The sequence below is a fragment of the Myxine glutinosa genome, chromosome 14 (genome assembly GCF_964187855.1).
Source record: "Myxine glutinosa chromosome 14, kmMyxGlut1.1, whole genome shotgun sequence".
Lineage (NCBI taxonomy): Eukaryota > Metazoa > Chordata > Myxini > Myxiniformes > Myxinidae > Myxine > Myxine glutinosa.
In genome coordinates, this window is record NC_136274.1 from 84,790,267 (window position 1) to 84,806,802 (window position 16,536).

General features: G+C 31.4%; 1 protein-coding gene across 1 annotated transcript in view; it reads left to right on the forward strand.

The window, feature by feature from the left end:
• Positions 1-16,536, forward strand: part of LOC137439289 (cell adhesion molecule DSCAM) — a 214,620-nt gene that overhangs the window by 147,164 nt on the left and 50,920 nt on the right. Inside the window, exons 21-24 of the mRNA XM_078768014.1 lie at positions 10,858-10,997; positions 11,305-11,458; positions 11,661-11,778; positions 14,793-14,956. Coding sequence (XP_078624140.1) covers positions 10,858-10,997; positions 11,305-11,458; positions 11,661-11,778; positions 14,793-14,956 — 576 coding nt within the window. The remainder of the gene's footprint in view (positions 1-10,857; positions 10,998-11,304; positions 11,459-11,660; positions 11,779-14,792; positions 14,957-16,536) is intronic.

Sequence of the window (16,536 nt, forward strand, 5' to 3'; positions counted from 1 at the left end):
ACTAATATATATCATTGATTATATCACAAGAATCATTACCCTTATAAACTAATATATATCATTGATTATATCACAAGAATCATTACCCGTATAAACTATCAAATATCATTGATTATATCACAAGAAACATTACCCTTATAAACTATCAAATATCATTGATTATATCACAAGGAACATTACCCTTATAAACTAATATATATCATTGATTATATCACAAGAAACATTACCCTTATAAACTAATATATATCATTGATTATATCACAAGGAACATTACCCTTATAAACTAATATATATCATTGATTATATCACAAGAAACATTACCCTTATAAACTAATATATATCATTGATTATATCACAAGAAACATTACCCTTATAAACTAATATATATCATTGATTATATCACAAGAATCATTACCCTTATAAACTAATATATATCATTGATTATATCACAAGAATCATTACCCTTATAAACTAATATATATCATTGATTATATCACAAGAATCATTACCCTTATAAACTAATATATATCATTGATTATATCCCAAGAATCATTACCCATATAAACTAATATATATCATTGATTATATCCCAAGAATCATTACCCTTATAAACTAATATATATCATTGATTATATCACAAGAAACATTACCCTTATAAACTAATATATATCATTGGTTATATCACAAGAATCATTACCCTTATAAACTAATATATATCATTGATTATATCACAAGAATCATTACCCTTATAAACTAATATATATCATTGATTATATCACAAGAAACATTACCCTTATAAACTAATATATATCATTGATTATATCACAAGAAACATTACCCTTATAAACTAATATATATCATTGATTATATCACAAGAATCATTACCCTTATAAACTAATATATATCATTGATTATATCACAAGAATCATTACCCTTATAAACTAATATATATCATTGATTATATCACAAGAAACATTCCCTTATAAACTAATATATATCATTGATTATATCACAAGAATCATTACCCTTATAAACTAATATATATCATTGATTATATCACAAGAAACATTACCCTTATAAACTAATATATATCATTGATTATATCACAAGAAACATTACCCTTATAAACTAATATATATCATTGATTATATCACAAGAAACATTACCCTTATAAACTATCAAATATCATTGATTATATCACAAGGAACATTACCCTTATAAACTAATATATATCATTGATTATATCACAAGAAACATTACCCTTATAAACTATCAAATATCATTGATTATATCACAAGAATCATTACCCTTATAAACTATCAAATATCATTGATTATATCACAAGAAACATTACCCTTATAAACTAATAAATATCATTGATTATATCACAAGAAACATTACCCTTATAAACTATCAAATATCATTGATTATATCACAAGAAACATTACCCTTATAAACTAATATATATCATTGATTATATCACAAGAAACATTACCCTTATAAACTAATATATATCATTGATTTTATCACAAGAAACATTACCCTTATAAACTAATGTATGTCATTGATTATATCACAAGAAACATTACCCTTATAAACTAATAAATATCATTGATTATATCACAAGGAACATTACCCTTATAAACTAATATATATCATTGATTATATCACAAGAAACATTACCCTTATAAACTATCAAATATCATTGATTATATCACAAGAATCATTACCCTTATAAACTATCAAATATCATTGATTATATCACAAGAAACATTACCCTTATAAACTAATAAATATCATTGATTATATCACAAGAAACATTACCCTAATAAACTATCAAATATCATTGATTATATCACAAGAAACATTACCCTTATAAACTAATATATATCATTGATTATATCACAAGAAACATTACCCTTATAAACTATCAAATATCATTGATTATATCACAAGAAACATTACCCGTATAAACTATCAAATATCATTGATTATATCACAAGAATCATTACCCGAATAAACTATCAAATATCATTGATTATATCACAAGAAACATTACCCTTATAAACTATCAAATATCATTGATTATATCACAGGAAACATTACCCTTATAAACTATCAAATATCATTGATTATATCACAAGAAACATTACCCTTATAAACTATCAAATATCATTGATTATATCACAAGAAACATTACCCATATAAACTATCAAATATCATTGATTATATCACAAGAAACATTACCCTTATAAACTATCAAATATCATTGATTATATCACAAGAATCATTACCCGAATAAACTATCAAATATCATTGATTATATCACAAGAAACATTACCCTTATAAACTAATATATATCATTGATTATATCACAAGAATCATTACCCTTATAAACTAATATATATCATTGATTATATCACAAGAAACATTACCCTTATAAACTAATAAATGTCATTGATTATATCACAAGAATCATTACCCTTATAAACTAATATATATCATTGATTATATCACAAGAATCATTACCCTTATAAACTAATATATATCATTGATTATATCACAAGAATCATTACCTGTATAAACTATCAAATATCATTGATTATATCACAAGAAACATTACCCTTATAAACTATCAAATATCATTGATTATATCACAAGGAACATTACCCTTATAAACTAATATATATCATTGATTATATCACAAGAAACATTACCCTTATAAACTAATATATATCATTGATTATATCACAAGAATCATTACCCTTATAAACTAATATATATCATTGATTATATCACAAGGAACATTACCCTTATAAACTAATATATATCATTGATTATATCACAAGAAACATTACCCTTATAAACTAATATATATCATTGATTATATCACAAGAAACATTACCCTTATAAACTAATATATATCATTGATTATATCACAAGAATCATTACCCTTATAAACTAATATATATCATTGATTATATCACAAGAATCATTACCCTTATAAACTAATATATATCATTGATTATATCACAAGAATCATTACCCTTATAAACTAATATATATCATTGATTATATCCCAAGAATCATTACCCGTATAAACTAATATATATCATTGATTATATCCCAAGAATCATTACCCTTATAAACTAATATATATCATTGATTATATCACAAGAAACATTACCCTTATAAACTAATATATATCATTGATTATATCACAAGAATCATTACCCTTATAAACTAATATATATCATTGATTATATCACAAGAATCATTACCCTTATAAACTAATATATATCATTGATTATATCACAAGAAACATTACCCTTATAAACTAATATATATCATTGGTTATATCACAAGAAACATTACCCTTATAAACTAATATATATCATCGATTATATCACAAGAATCATTACCCTTATAAACTAATATATATCATTGATTATATCACAAGAATCATTACCCTTATAAACTAATATATATCATTGATTATATCACAAGAAACATTACCCTTATAAACTAATATATATGATTGATTATATCACAAGAAACATTACCCTTATAAACTATCAAATATCATTGATTATATCACAAGGAACATTACCCTTATAAACTAATATATATCATTGATTATATCACAAGAAACATTACCCTTATAAACTATCAAATATCATTGATTATATCACAAGAATCATTACCCTTATAAACTATCAAATATCATTGATTATATCACAAGAAACATTACCCTTATAAACTAATAAATATCATTGATTATATCACAAGAAACATTACCCTTATAAACTATCAAATATCATTGATTATATCACAAGAAACATTACCCTTATAAACTAATATATATCATTGATTATATCACAAGAAACATTACCCTTATAAACTAATATATATCATTGATTTTATCACAAGAAACATTACCCTTATAAACTAATGTATATCATTGATTATATCACAAGAAACATTACCCTTATAAACTAATAAATATCATTGATTATATCACAAGGAACATTACCCTTATAAACTAATATATATCATTGATTATATCACAAGAAACATTACCCTTATAAACTATCAAATATCATTGATTATATCACAAGAATCATTACCCTTATAAACTATCAAATATCATTGATTATATCACAAGAAACATTACCCTTATAAACTAATAAATATCATTGATTATATCACAAGAAACATTACCCTAATAAACTATCAAATATCATTGATTATATCACAAGAAACATTACCCTTATAAACTAATATACTGTATATCATTGATTATTATATCACAAGAAACATTACCCTTATAAACTATCAAATATCATTGATTATATCACAAGAAACATTACCCTTATAAACTATCAAATATCATTGATTATATCACAAGAATCATTACCCGAATAAACTATCAAATATCATTGATTATATCACAAGAAACATTACCCTTATAAACTATCAAATATCATTGATTATATCACAGGAAACATTACCCTTATAAACTATCAAATATCATTGATTATATCACAAGAAACATTACCCTTATAAACTATCAAATATCATTGATTATATCACAAGAAACATTACCCATATAAACTATCAAATATCATTGATTATATCACAAGAAACATTACCCTTATAAACTATCAAATATCATTGATTATATCACAAGAATCATTACCCGAATAAACTATCAAATATCATTGATTATATCACAAGAAACATTACCCTTATAAACTAATAAATATCATTGATTTTATCACAAGAAACATTACCCTTATAAACTATCAAATATCATTGATTATATCACAAGAATCATTACCCTTATAAACTATCAAATATCATTGATTATATCACAAGAAACATTACCCTCATAAACTATCAAATATCATTGATTATATCACAAGAAACATTACCCTTATAAACTATCAAATATCATTGATTATATCACAAGAAACATTACCCTTATAAACTAATAAATATCATTGATTATATCACAAGAAACATTACCCTAATAAACTATCAAATATCATTGATTATATCACAAGAAACATTACCCTTATAAACTAATATATATCATTGATTATATCACAAGAAACATTACCCTTATAAACTATCAAATATCATTGATTATATCACAAGAAACATTACCCTTATAAACTATCAAATATCATTGATTATATCACAAGAATCATTACCCGAATAAACTATCAAATATCATTGATTATATCACAAGAAACATTACCCTTATAAACTATCAAATATCATTGATTATATCACAAGAAACATTACCCTTATAAACTATCAAATATCATTGATTATATCACAAGAAACATTACCCTTATAAACTATCAAATATCATTGATTATATCACAAGAAACATTACCCATATAAACTATCAAATATCATTGATTATATCACAAGAAACATTACCCTTATAAACTATCAAATATCATTGATTATATCACAAGAATCATTACCCGAATAAACTATCAAATATCATTGATTATATCACAAGAAACATTACCCTTAAAAACTAATAAATATCATTGATTTTATCACAAGAAACATTACCCTTATAAACTATCAAATATCATTGATTATATCACAAGAATCATTACCCTTATAAACTATCAAATATCATTGATTATATCACAAGAAACATTACCCTTATAAACTATCAAATATCATTGATTATATCACAAGAAACATTACCCTTATAAATTAATGTATATCATTGATTATATCACAAGAAACATTACCCTTATAAACTATCAAATATCATTGATTATATCACAAGAATCATTACCCTTATAAACTATCAAATATCATTGATTATATCACAAGAAACATTACCCTTATAAACTATCAATATCATTGATTTATATCACAAGAAACATTACCCTTATAAACTATCAAATATCATTGATTATATCACAAGAAACATTACCCTTATAAACTATCAAATATCATTGATTATATCACAAGAATCATTACCCTTATAAACTATCAAATATCATTGATTATATCACAAGAAACATTACCCTTATAAACTATCAAATATCATTGATTATATCACAAGAAACATTACCCTTATAAACTATCAAATATCATTGATTATATCACAAGAATCATTACCCTAATAAACAATCAAATATCATTGATTATATCACAAGAAACATTACCCTTATAAACTATCAAATATCATTGATTATATCACAAGGAACATTACCCTTATAAACTATCAAATATCATTGATTATATCATAAGAAACATTACCCTTATAAACTAACAAATATCATTGATTATATCACAAGAAACATTACCCTTATAAACTAATAAATATCATTGATTATATCACAAGAAACATTACCCTTATAAACTATCAAATATCATTGATTATATCACAAGAAACATTACCCTTATAAACTATCAAATATCATTGATTATATCACAAGAAACATTACCCTTATAATCTAATAAATATCATTGATTATATCACAAGAAACATTACCCTTATAAACTAATAAATATCATTGATTATATCACAAGAAACATTACCCTAATAAACTATCAAATATCATTGATTATATCACAAGAAACATTACCCTTATAAACTATCAAATATCATTGATTATATCACAAGAAACATTACCCTTATAAACTATCAAATATCATTGATTATATCACAAGAATCATTACCCTTATAAACTAATATATATCATTGATTATATCACAAGAATCATTACCCTTATAAACTAATATATATCATTGATTATATCACAAGAAACATTACCCTTATAAACTAATATATATCATTGATTATATCACAAGAATCATTACCCTTATAAACTAATATATATCATTGATTATATCACAAGAAACATTACCCTTATAAACTAATATATATCATTGATTATATCACAAGAAACATTACCCTTATAAACTAATATATATCATTGATTATATCACAAGAAACATTACCCTTATAAACTATCAAATATCATTGATTATATCACAAGGAACATTACCCTTATAAACTAATATATATCATTGATTATATCACAAGAAACATTACCCTTATAAACTATCAAATATCATTGATTATATCACAAGAATCATTACCCTTATAAACTATCAAATATCATTGATTATATCACAAGAAACATTACCCTTATAAACTAAAAAATATCATTGATTATATCACAAGAAACATTACCCTTATAAACTATCAAATATCATTGATTATATCACAAGAAACATTACCCTTATAAACTAATATATATCATTGATTATATCACAAGAAACATTACCCTTATAAACTAATATATATCATTGATTTTATCACAAGAAACATTACCCTTATAAACTAATGTATGTCATTGATTATATCACAAGAAACATTACCCTTATAAACTAATAAATATCATTGATTATATCACAAGGAACATTACCCTTATAAACTAATATATATCATTGATTATATCACAAGAAACATTACCCTTATAAACTATCAAATATCATTGATTATATCACAAGAATCATTACCCTTATAAACTATCAAATATCATTGATTATATCACAAGAAACATTACCCTTATAAACTAATAAATATCATTGATTATATCACAAGAAACATTACCCTAATAAACTATCAAATATCATTGATTATATCACAAGAAACATTACCCTTATAAACTAATATATATCATTGATTATATCACAAGAAACATTACCCTTATAAACTATCAAATATCATTGATTATATCACAAGAAACATTACCCGTATAAACTATCAAATATCATTGATTATATCACAAGAATCATTACCCGAATAAACTATCAAATATCATTGATTATATCACAAGAAACATTACCCTTATAAACTATCAAATATCATTGATTATATCACAGGAAACATTACCCTTATAAACTATCAAATATCATTGATTATATCACAAGAAACATTACCCTTATAAACTATCAAATATCATTGATTATATCACAAGAAACATTACCCATATAAACTATCAAATATCATTGATTATATCACAAGAAACATTACCCTTATAAACTATCAAATATCATTGATTATATCACAAGAATCATTACCCGAATAAACTATCAAATATCATTGATTATATCACAAGAAACATTACCCTTATAAACTAATATATATCATTGATTATATCACAAGAATCATTACCCTTATAAACTAATATATATCATTGATTATATCACAAGAAACATTACCCTTATAAACTAATAAATGTCATTGATTATATCACAAGAATCATTACCCTTATAAACTAATATATATCATTGATTATATCACAAGAATCATTACCCTTATAAACTAATATATATCATTGATTATATCACAAGAATCATTACCTGTATAAACTATCAAATATCATTGATTATATCACAAGAAACATTACCCTTATAAACTATCAAATATCATTGATTATATCACAAGGAACATTACCCTTATAAACTAATATATATCATTGATTATATCACAAGAAACATTACCCTTATAAACTAATATATATCATTGATTATATCACAAGAATCATTACCCTTATAAACTAATATATATCATTGATTATATCACAAGGAACATTACCCTTATAAACTAATATATATCATTGATTATATCACAAGAAACATTACCCTTATAAACTAATATATATCATTGATTATATCACAAGAAACATTACCCTTATAAACTAATATATATCATTGATTATATCACAAGAATCATTACCCTTATAAACTAATATATATCATTGATTATATCACAAGAATCATTACCCTTATAAACTAATATATATCATTGATTATATCACAAGAATCATTACCCTTATAAACTAATATATATCATTGATTATATCCCAAGAATCATTACCCGTATAAACTAATATATATCATTGATTATATCCCAAGAATCATTACCCTTATAAACTAATATATATCATTGATTATATCACAAGAAACATTACCCTTATAAACTAATATATATCATTGATTATATCACAAGAATCATTACCCTTATAAACTAATATATATCATTGATTATATCACAAGAATCATTACCCTTATAAACTAATATATATCATTGATTATATCACAAGAAACATTACCCTTATAAACTAATATATATCATTGGTTATATCACAAGAAACATTACCCTTATAAACTAATATATATCATTGATTATATCACAAGAATCATTACCCTTATAAACTAATATATATCATTGATTATATCACAAGAATCATTACCCTTATAAACTAATATATATCATTGATTATATCACAAGAAACATTACCCTTATAAGCTAATATATATCATTGATTATATCACAAGAATCATTACCCTTATAAACTAATATATATCATTGATTATATCACAAGAAACATTACCCTTATAAACTAATATATATCATTGATTATATCACAAGAAACATTACCCTTATAAACTAATATATATCATTGATTATATCACAAGAAACATTACCCTTATAAACTATCAAATATCATTGATTATATCACAAGGAACATTACCCTTATAAACTAATATATATCATTGATTATATCACAAGAAACATTACCCTTATAAACTATCAAATATCATTGATTATATCACAAGAATCATTACCCTTATAAACTATCAAATATCATTGATTATATCACAAGAAACATTACCCTTATAAACTAATAAATATCATTGATTATATCACAAGAAACATTACCCTTATAAACTATCAAATATCATTGATTATATCACAAGAAACATTACCCTTATAAACTAATATATATCATTGATTATATCACAAGAAACATTACCCTTATAAACTAATATATATCATTGATTTTATCACAAGAAACATTACCCTTATAAACTAATGTATATCATTGATTATATCACAAGAAACATTACCCTTATAAACTAATAAATATCATTGATTATATCACAAGGAACATTACCCTTATAAACTAATATATATCATTGATTATATCACAAGAAACATTACCCTTATAAACTATCAAATATCATTGATTATATCACAAGAATCATTACCCTTATAAACTATCAAATATCATTGATTATATCACAAGAAACATTACCCTTATAAACTAATAAATATCATTGATTATATCACAAGAAACATTACCCTAATAAACTATCAAATATCATTGATTATATCACAAGAAACATTACCCTTATAAACTAATATATATCATTGATTATATCACAAGAAACATTACCCTTATAAACTATCAAATATCATTGATTATATCACAAGAAACATTACCCTTATAAACTATCAAATATCATTGATTATATCACAAGAATCATTACCCGAATAAACTATCAAATATCATTGATTATATCACAAGAAACATTACCCTTATAAACTATCAAATATCATTGATTATATCACAGGAAACATTACCCTTATAAACTATCAAATATCATTGATTATATCACAAGAAACATTACCCTTATAAACTAATATATATCATTGATTATATCACAAGAAACATTACCCTTATAAACTATCAAATATCATTGATTATATCACAAGAAACATTACCCTTATAAACTAATAAATATCATTGATTATATCACAAGGAACGTTACCCTTGTGAATTTGAACTTCTGAGTTTGGAGTTTGTAACTTAAAAGATGTGGCTGTGCATAGAACACATGTGTGAGAGAGAGACAGAGGCAGATAGAGATAGAGATTTTTGGGCCGAAACCTTTTCCCTTGTGCTCTTCTTAGCCAATCACCTGCTCTCCTCTTGCCATTTGCCCTTCCGCTCTGTGCAGTTCCCAGTTCCCCAGCGGCTGTGAAAGCGGCGGCTGCCTCTGCCACGGCGGTGGTTCTCTCATGGCTACAGCCAGCACATCCTAATGGCCTCATCCGCAAATACATCGTCGTCTGCTCGTTCCCTTTTCCTGCTCAACCGGTCAGCACCGTAGCACTTCCGTGTGAACTTGCATGTGACCATGTGAACTCCATATAATATGGCAGAACATCCATAGCACAACGACGCTCGCACTACCTGCACATCCATGCCAATTTCACGGTATTCCTAATCTCTGTAAATGGGATTAGGCCCATGTAAATAAGCTTGGTTGTTTGAACTTTGACAAAAGTTTAGGCAGTATTTTAAGAGACATAAGATCTTAACTTTTGGTTGGACTAAAACTTTTGCAGGACATTGACTGGAACATTCTACATTTCTTTCCCTCTTTTTGCTCCCCTCCTTAAAGCTCTCCAGTGAGTTTGAGGTTTCTCCAGACGTCACTTGGCACTCCATTGACCGGTTGAGCCGTGACAGGCATTACGCGCTCTCTGTGGCCGCGGTGACGGGTGCAGGTCGTGGTAATGCCAGCCAGCCCGTCTCTGTGCAGCCGGCTTTTAATGGTGAGAGATCGAGCAAGGATGTTGGACGCACACGCCGAGGTAGTGGCTGCTCCAAATATCCCTGCACACTGTGCCTGAAGGAGTTTCACTCAAAAAAAAAGGACACAATGATGCAATATTTGCCATTACGTCTTTGTACATGCAGCTTCTGAATCAGAGGTGGATCATTGGCCGCTGTTCCTCTATATTCCCACTCCAATAGCCCCGGCACGCATCGTGTCGTTTGGCGGTGCCGTCTCCTCACCATGGATGAAGGACCTTGAATTGCCATGTCGTGCTGTGGGGGATCCACAGCCGAGCACAAGCTGGATCAAGGACAGGTGCTGACCTACACATGTGCTTGCAAAAAAATAATTACAGTCAGTAGAGTTCGATCACAATTCCTTCAAAATTGCATAACGTTTTTACTTATATTGTCTCACTGTCTAAACCCATGTCACTGTCTAAACCCACATCGCTGTCGAAACCCACATCACTGTCTAAACCCGCATCACGGTCTAACCCCGCATCACTGTCTAACCCCGCATCACTGTCTAACCCTATGTCACTGTCTAAACCCACGTCACTGTCTAAACCTGCATCACTGTCTAAACCCCCATCACTGTCTAACCCGACATCACTGTCTAACCCCACGTCACTGTCTAACCCCACGTCACTGTCTAACCCCACGTCACTGTCTAACCCCGCATCACTGTCTAACCCCATGTCACTGTCTAAACCTGGGTCACTGTCTAAACCCGCGTCACTGTCTAAACCCGCGTCACTGTCAAACCCCACATCACTGTCTACCCTAGGTCTTTGTCTTAAGTCTAAAGGGTCTTAAAACGTCTAAAAAGGTCTGAAGGTCAAAGGGGTCTAAAGGGTATTAAAAGGTGTGAAAGGTGTGAAGGTCTAAAGGCCAAAACATCTGTAAGGGTAGCAATGAGCCTGAGGGTTTTAGGTGTTCTTAAAGGGTCGAAGGAGGTACATAAGGTCTTTGGTTTCTAAAAGGTCTAACAGGCTCTAATGGCTTTAAGGGTTCTAAACGGTGTAACGGGGTATATATGGTTAAAGGTTGTCTATAGGTTCCGCAGCATCTTAGGGGCTTGCGTGTCAAAAGGTTCTAAAGGGTCTTGAGAGTCTTAAGGACCTTAAAGGGTCTTGGTGGTCTCAAGGAGTCTAATGGGATTTGGCGGTCTTAAGGGTCTTTGGGGTCTTAAAGTGTATTTAGGTTCTAAAGGGTTTGTAGGGTCTTAAAGGGTCTTTGTGGTCTTTAGGGATTTAAAGGATATTAAGCGTCTTGGGAGTATTAAAGGGTCTTAAGGGTCTGAAGAGTCTTAGGGGTGGCATAGGGTCTTTGGGTTACAAAGGGTCAAAATGGCCGAAGGGGTCTGAGAGTTCAAAAGGGTCTGAGAGTTCTAAAGGGTCTGAGAGTTCTAAGGGGTCTGAGGGTTCTAATGGGTCTGAGGGTTCCAAATTGTCTGAGGGTTCTAAAGGGTCTTTGGGGTCTTAAAGGGTCTTAGTGGTCTTAAGTGTCTCAGGGTCTTAAAGGTCTTGGGGGGAGGGGGTGGTCTTAAATTGTGGGGTTTTAATGGTCTAGAAGGTCTGAGGGGTCTTAAGGGCATAAAGTGTCTTTGAGGTCGAAAGGGTCTTTGAGGTCCCCCTCCTCCCCGCCCCTTCCCTACCCCCCCCCCTACTTTTACCTCCTTAATGGGTGGATCCAGATGAGAAACACAACCCCATGAGACCTTCCTGTCCTGATGCATTGTACCAAATTTGGTCCTTATCACTCAGGTAATTGTGGAGATGTTTTAGTGAAAATGAGGGATTCGGGGAGGGGACCGTAGCCCTCTTTCCAGGGGAGATACGACCATTAGGAGTACAACTTCAGGTTAGGACATGGTCCCGATGCCTCGTGGCGAGTATGGTCTGGATCTGTCTGGTGGTTTGGAATGAAATACCAATATTTGGGGCAAAACCCCCTGTTTACCCCTTTAATAGGGGGCAGACCCAGACTGGGAGCACAAGCCCATGAGACCTTGCTGTCCTGATGCATCATACCAAATTTGGTCCATATCGGTCAGGTAGTTTGTGAGGAGAATATGCTTCAGTCAAACGTTAACGGATGTATCTGCAGACGGACGGCCGGACATTGGGACCCACTATGAGGTTATTTCGTAGAAATGACTAAATAACTTAGACACAAGAAGAGTCTTCATCTATCTATAATTCCAGTAATCTCTGTGTGTTTGTTTGTACGTTTGTACGTTTGTTTGTCTGTGACCGCTGTTTCTCGACAACCACGGGTCCGATATACTTTAAACTTGCCAGGTATATTGCTGGGGACCCGAGGATGTGCCTTTTCAAGGTTTCATATTAATCGGACAATTACTTACCGAGCTATGTCCAAAAAACGATTCAACCAATCAGAGAGCAGCGAGCTATCGCGTGTGCCGAACGTGGCGGACACACTCTGCCTCGGATGGCACATTTGAGAGCGTATTCATTTATTTCACGTTTGCAAACTATGTTGGCGCTATGTTGGCGTTAAACTATGTTTTAAAACTAATAAAAACCCCGGGGGGATTGTCACTGTACTCGCAAGCCGTTCGCCGTTCGCTTTGGCGTTGCGAATGGACCAAAACATTTCATGCACCGAACCATTTCATGTAAAGCGTTCGCCGTTCGCTTTGGCGTTGCGAATGAACCAAAACATTTCATGAACCAAACCATTTCATGTAAATAGAGGGGGGGATATAATTTTAGATATAGATATAGTACGGGCATGCCCTAGTATCCCTCAATTCCTTCATCGATCCCATAATGTAATCTGCATCATAATGACAGCATTCCTGTATGTGATACGTGTTCTGATGATGAAAGACAATCCAAAGGGATATTTGGATTGATAGGACAACCTTGAGGTAGTGCACTCCCATTTTATAGGTCTTGTTTGGGTTATATTCCTAACCCACCATAAAGTGTTATCATATTTAGGAGGCAGGACATTACATCAATGAGTTTTCCTTCCTTCAGAGGGATTTTAAGCCTAGTATCCCATCTGCTAGGATTTGAGGGGGTGTTAAAGATCCCACTGTACCTTTTGAAAAGAGGAGGTAATTATGTGCTGGTAACCAGGCCAAATTCCAATTCCTGACCCAGAGAGGAGAAGGGCACCACCAGGTCTATTTCCCCATACAACAAATAACGACATGACTCCACAATGATCTTAGAGGTCAAGGAGCAGGTTAAAGCAGATCATAAAGGGTTAACTACTGGAAATGTTTTCACCCATTTTGCTGTTTCTCACCACGCTTTGCCTGGTCCCAACTCTCACCTTCCCTCTCGTCTTCAGCGACCAGGCTCCCGTAGTCGTGACTCCCGGCAGCCGACTGGCGTTGCCGGCCAACGGTAGTCTCGTGGTCCTCGCTCTGCGTGCGAGCGACGCCGGACGCTACACGTGCACGGCCAGCAACGCCTGGGGTTCCGAAGAGCTGCACACTACCTTACGTGTGCAAGGTGAGAGGTGCACTCTCTGTGAAAGCTGCCTCTTTAATCGCTCTGTACCACCGCTCTTATTTCACAGGTGAACGGCTTTCAGGTTTCCATCATATCGGCTCCCGAACGTATTCAATGAAAAATATCAAGGCTCATTAAATTCCGAAAGGAGTCGGATCCCTGCAGGACAAATCGAGACCAGATAGGTTGTGGTGGAATATTCCAGATGAGGATCACCTTGCATCACAGAGTTGCCGATCACCTTACATCCTTCATATGCAATGTCATTGCAATAGAACAGACGACTCGTGCATTGAGGATTTGTCTTTTATGAAAGGAACAATACATGTAATGTACAAACATTAGAACGACACTCAGTAGAGAGCATACCTCTGCCAGGTGAACAGTTGACGTTTTGTATCCCAGAGTAGATCAGAAAATCACAATACAGAATCACATTTAATCAAAATCATCCGTCCACAACATTTTGAGATATCCTGCTTTGTATCGTTTTTGGCTCTATCTCCCAATGGTGAAGAATCACTTAAAGAATTCCAGTAGCCGGATCCGGATCTTCACCAAAATCTAATCATTTCGTCCTTCTCATATACGCTACATCTCTGTCAAATTTCGTCCGAATCCGTCGTCAACTTTTTGAGATATTTTGTTCACAAACGGACAAACAGACAGACAAACAGACAAGGGTGAAAACAACCTCCATCCACCTTTGGTGGCGGCGGTAAAAAAAATCGACACCAATGCAAGTGTCCGTTAGTCATGCTGGTGGTTTGATGAATCACTTTGTCCCAGGTGAGCATGACCACCATGGTGGTTCAGCACATTCGTGCTTCAGGGACTGCACATGTGACCGTGGACAGTTGGTAGAAGTGCTCATGGAGGTGGTGAAGGAGCACGGACGATATGTGAATGTCAGAGTTCATCCTATTGTCGACATTAGATGTGCGGTCTTTCATACAACAAGCGATCGAGGGGGGCCATGTGCCCGCTTTCTTCACATCTCTATCGTTCCACCATGTCACTGTTAAAAACAAGGTCCTTGTTGTGCTGAGTGGTGACCAGAGCACCCCAAACTGATCAAGATGGTACTGGCTCTGCTGAGCGGGCAGCGGATTCGAAGCGAGGTCCGGCTAGGTATTTTAAATGTGGGATTGATGGAGGGCAGAGGAGTCGAGGTGGTGGAGATGATGCAGACGACTAAATGGAAGGGAGACAGGGTGAGGAGGTTGGTAGGAGGATACAAGTCGTTGTACGCAGGTGGGAATGGAAGGAGCTGCATGTTTACAAGAACACCTGGTTGAGGAGGATTGCGGGAGTGAAGAGGGTGGATAGAAGGAGAATGGATGAACTGAGGGAGGAGATTGATGTGCTGATGAGCTTGACGGGGAGATTGGTGAAATACCGGCTGAGATTGGCTTGGACACATGTTGCAGATGGGGGAAGAGAGAATGGAAAAAAGAGCGGAGAGATTGAAGGAGCAAAGTTGGGGGAAAAGAGGTAGACTGCGGTGCAGATGGAAGGATTGTGTGAGGAGGGATATCAGTAAGATGGAGGTGGAATGTGAGGAGGAGGATTGTGGTCAA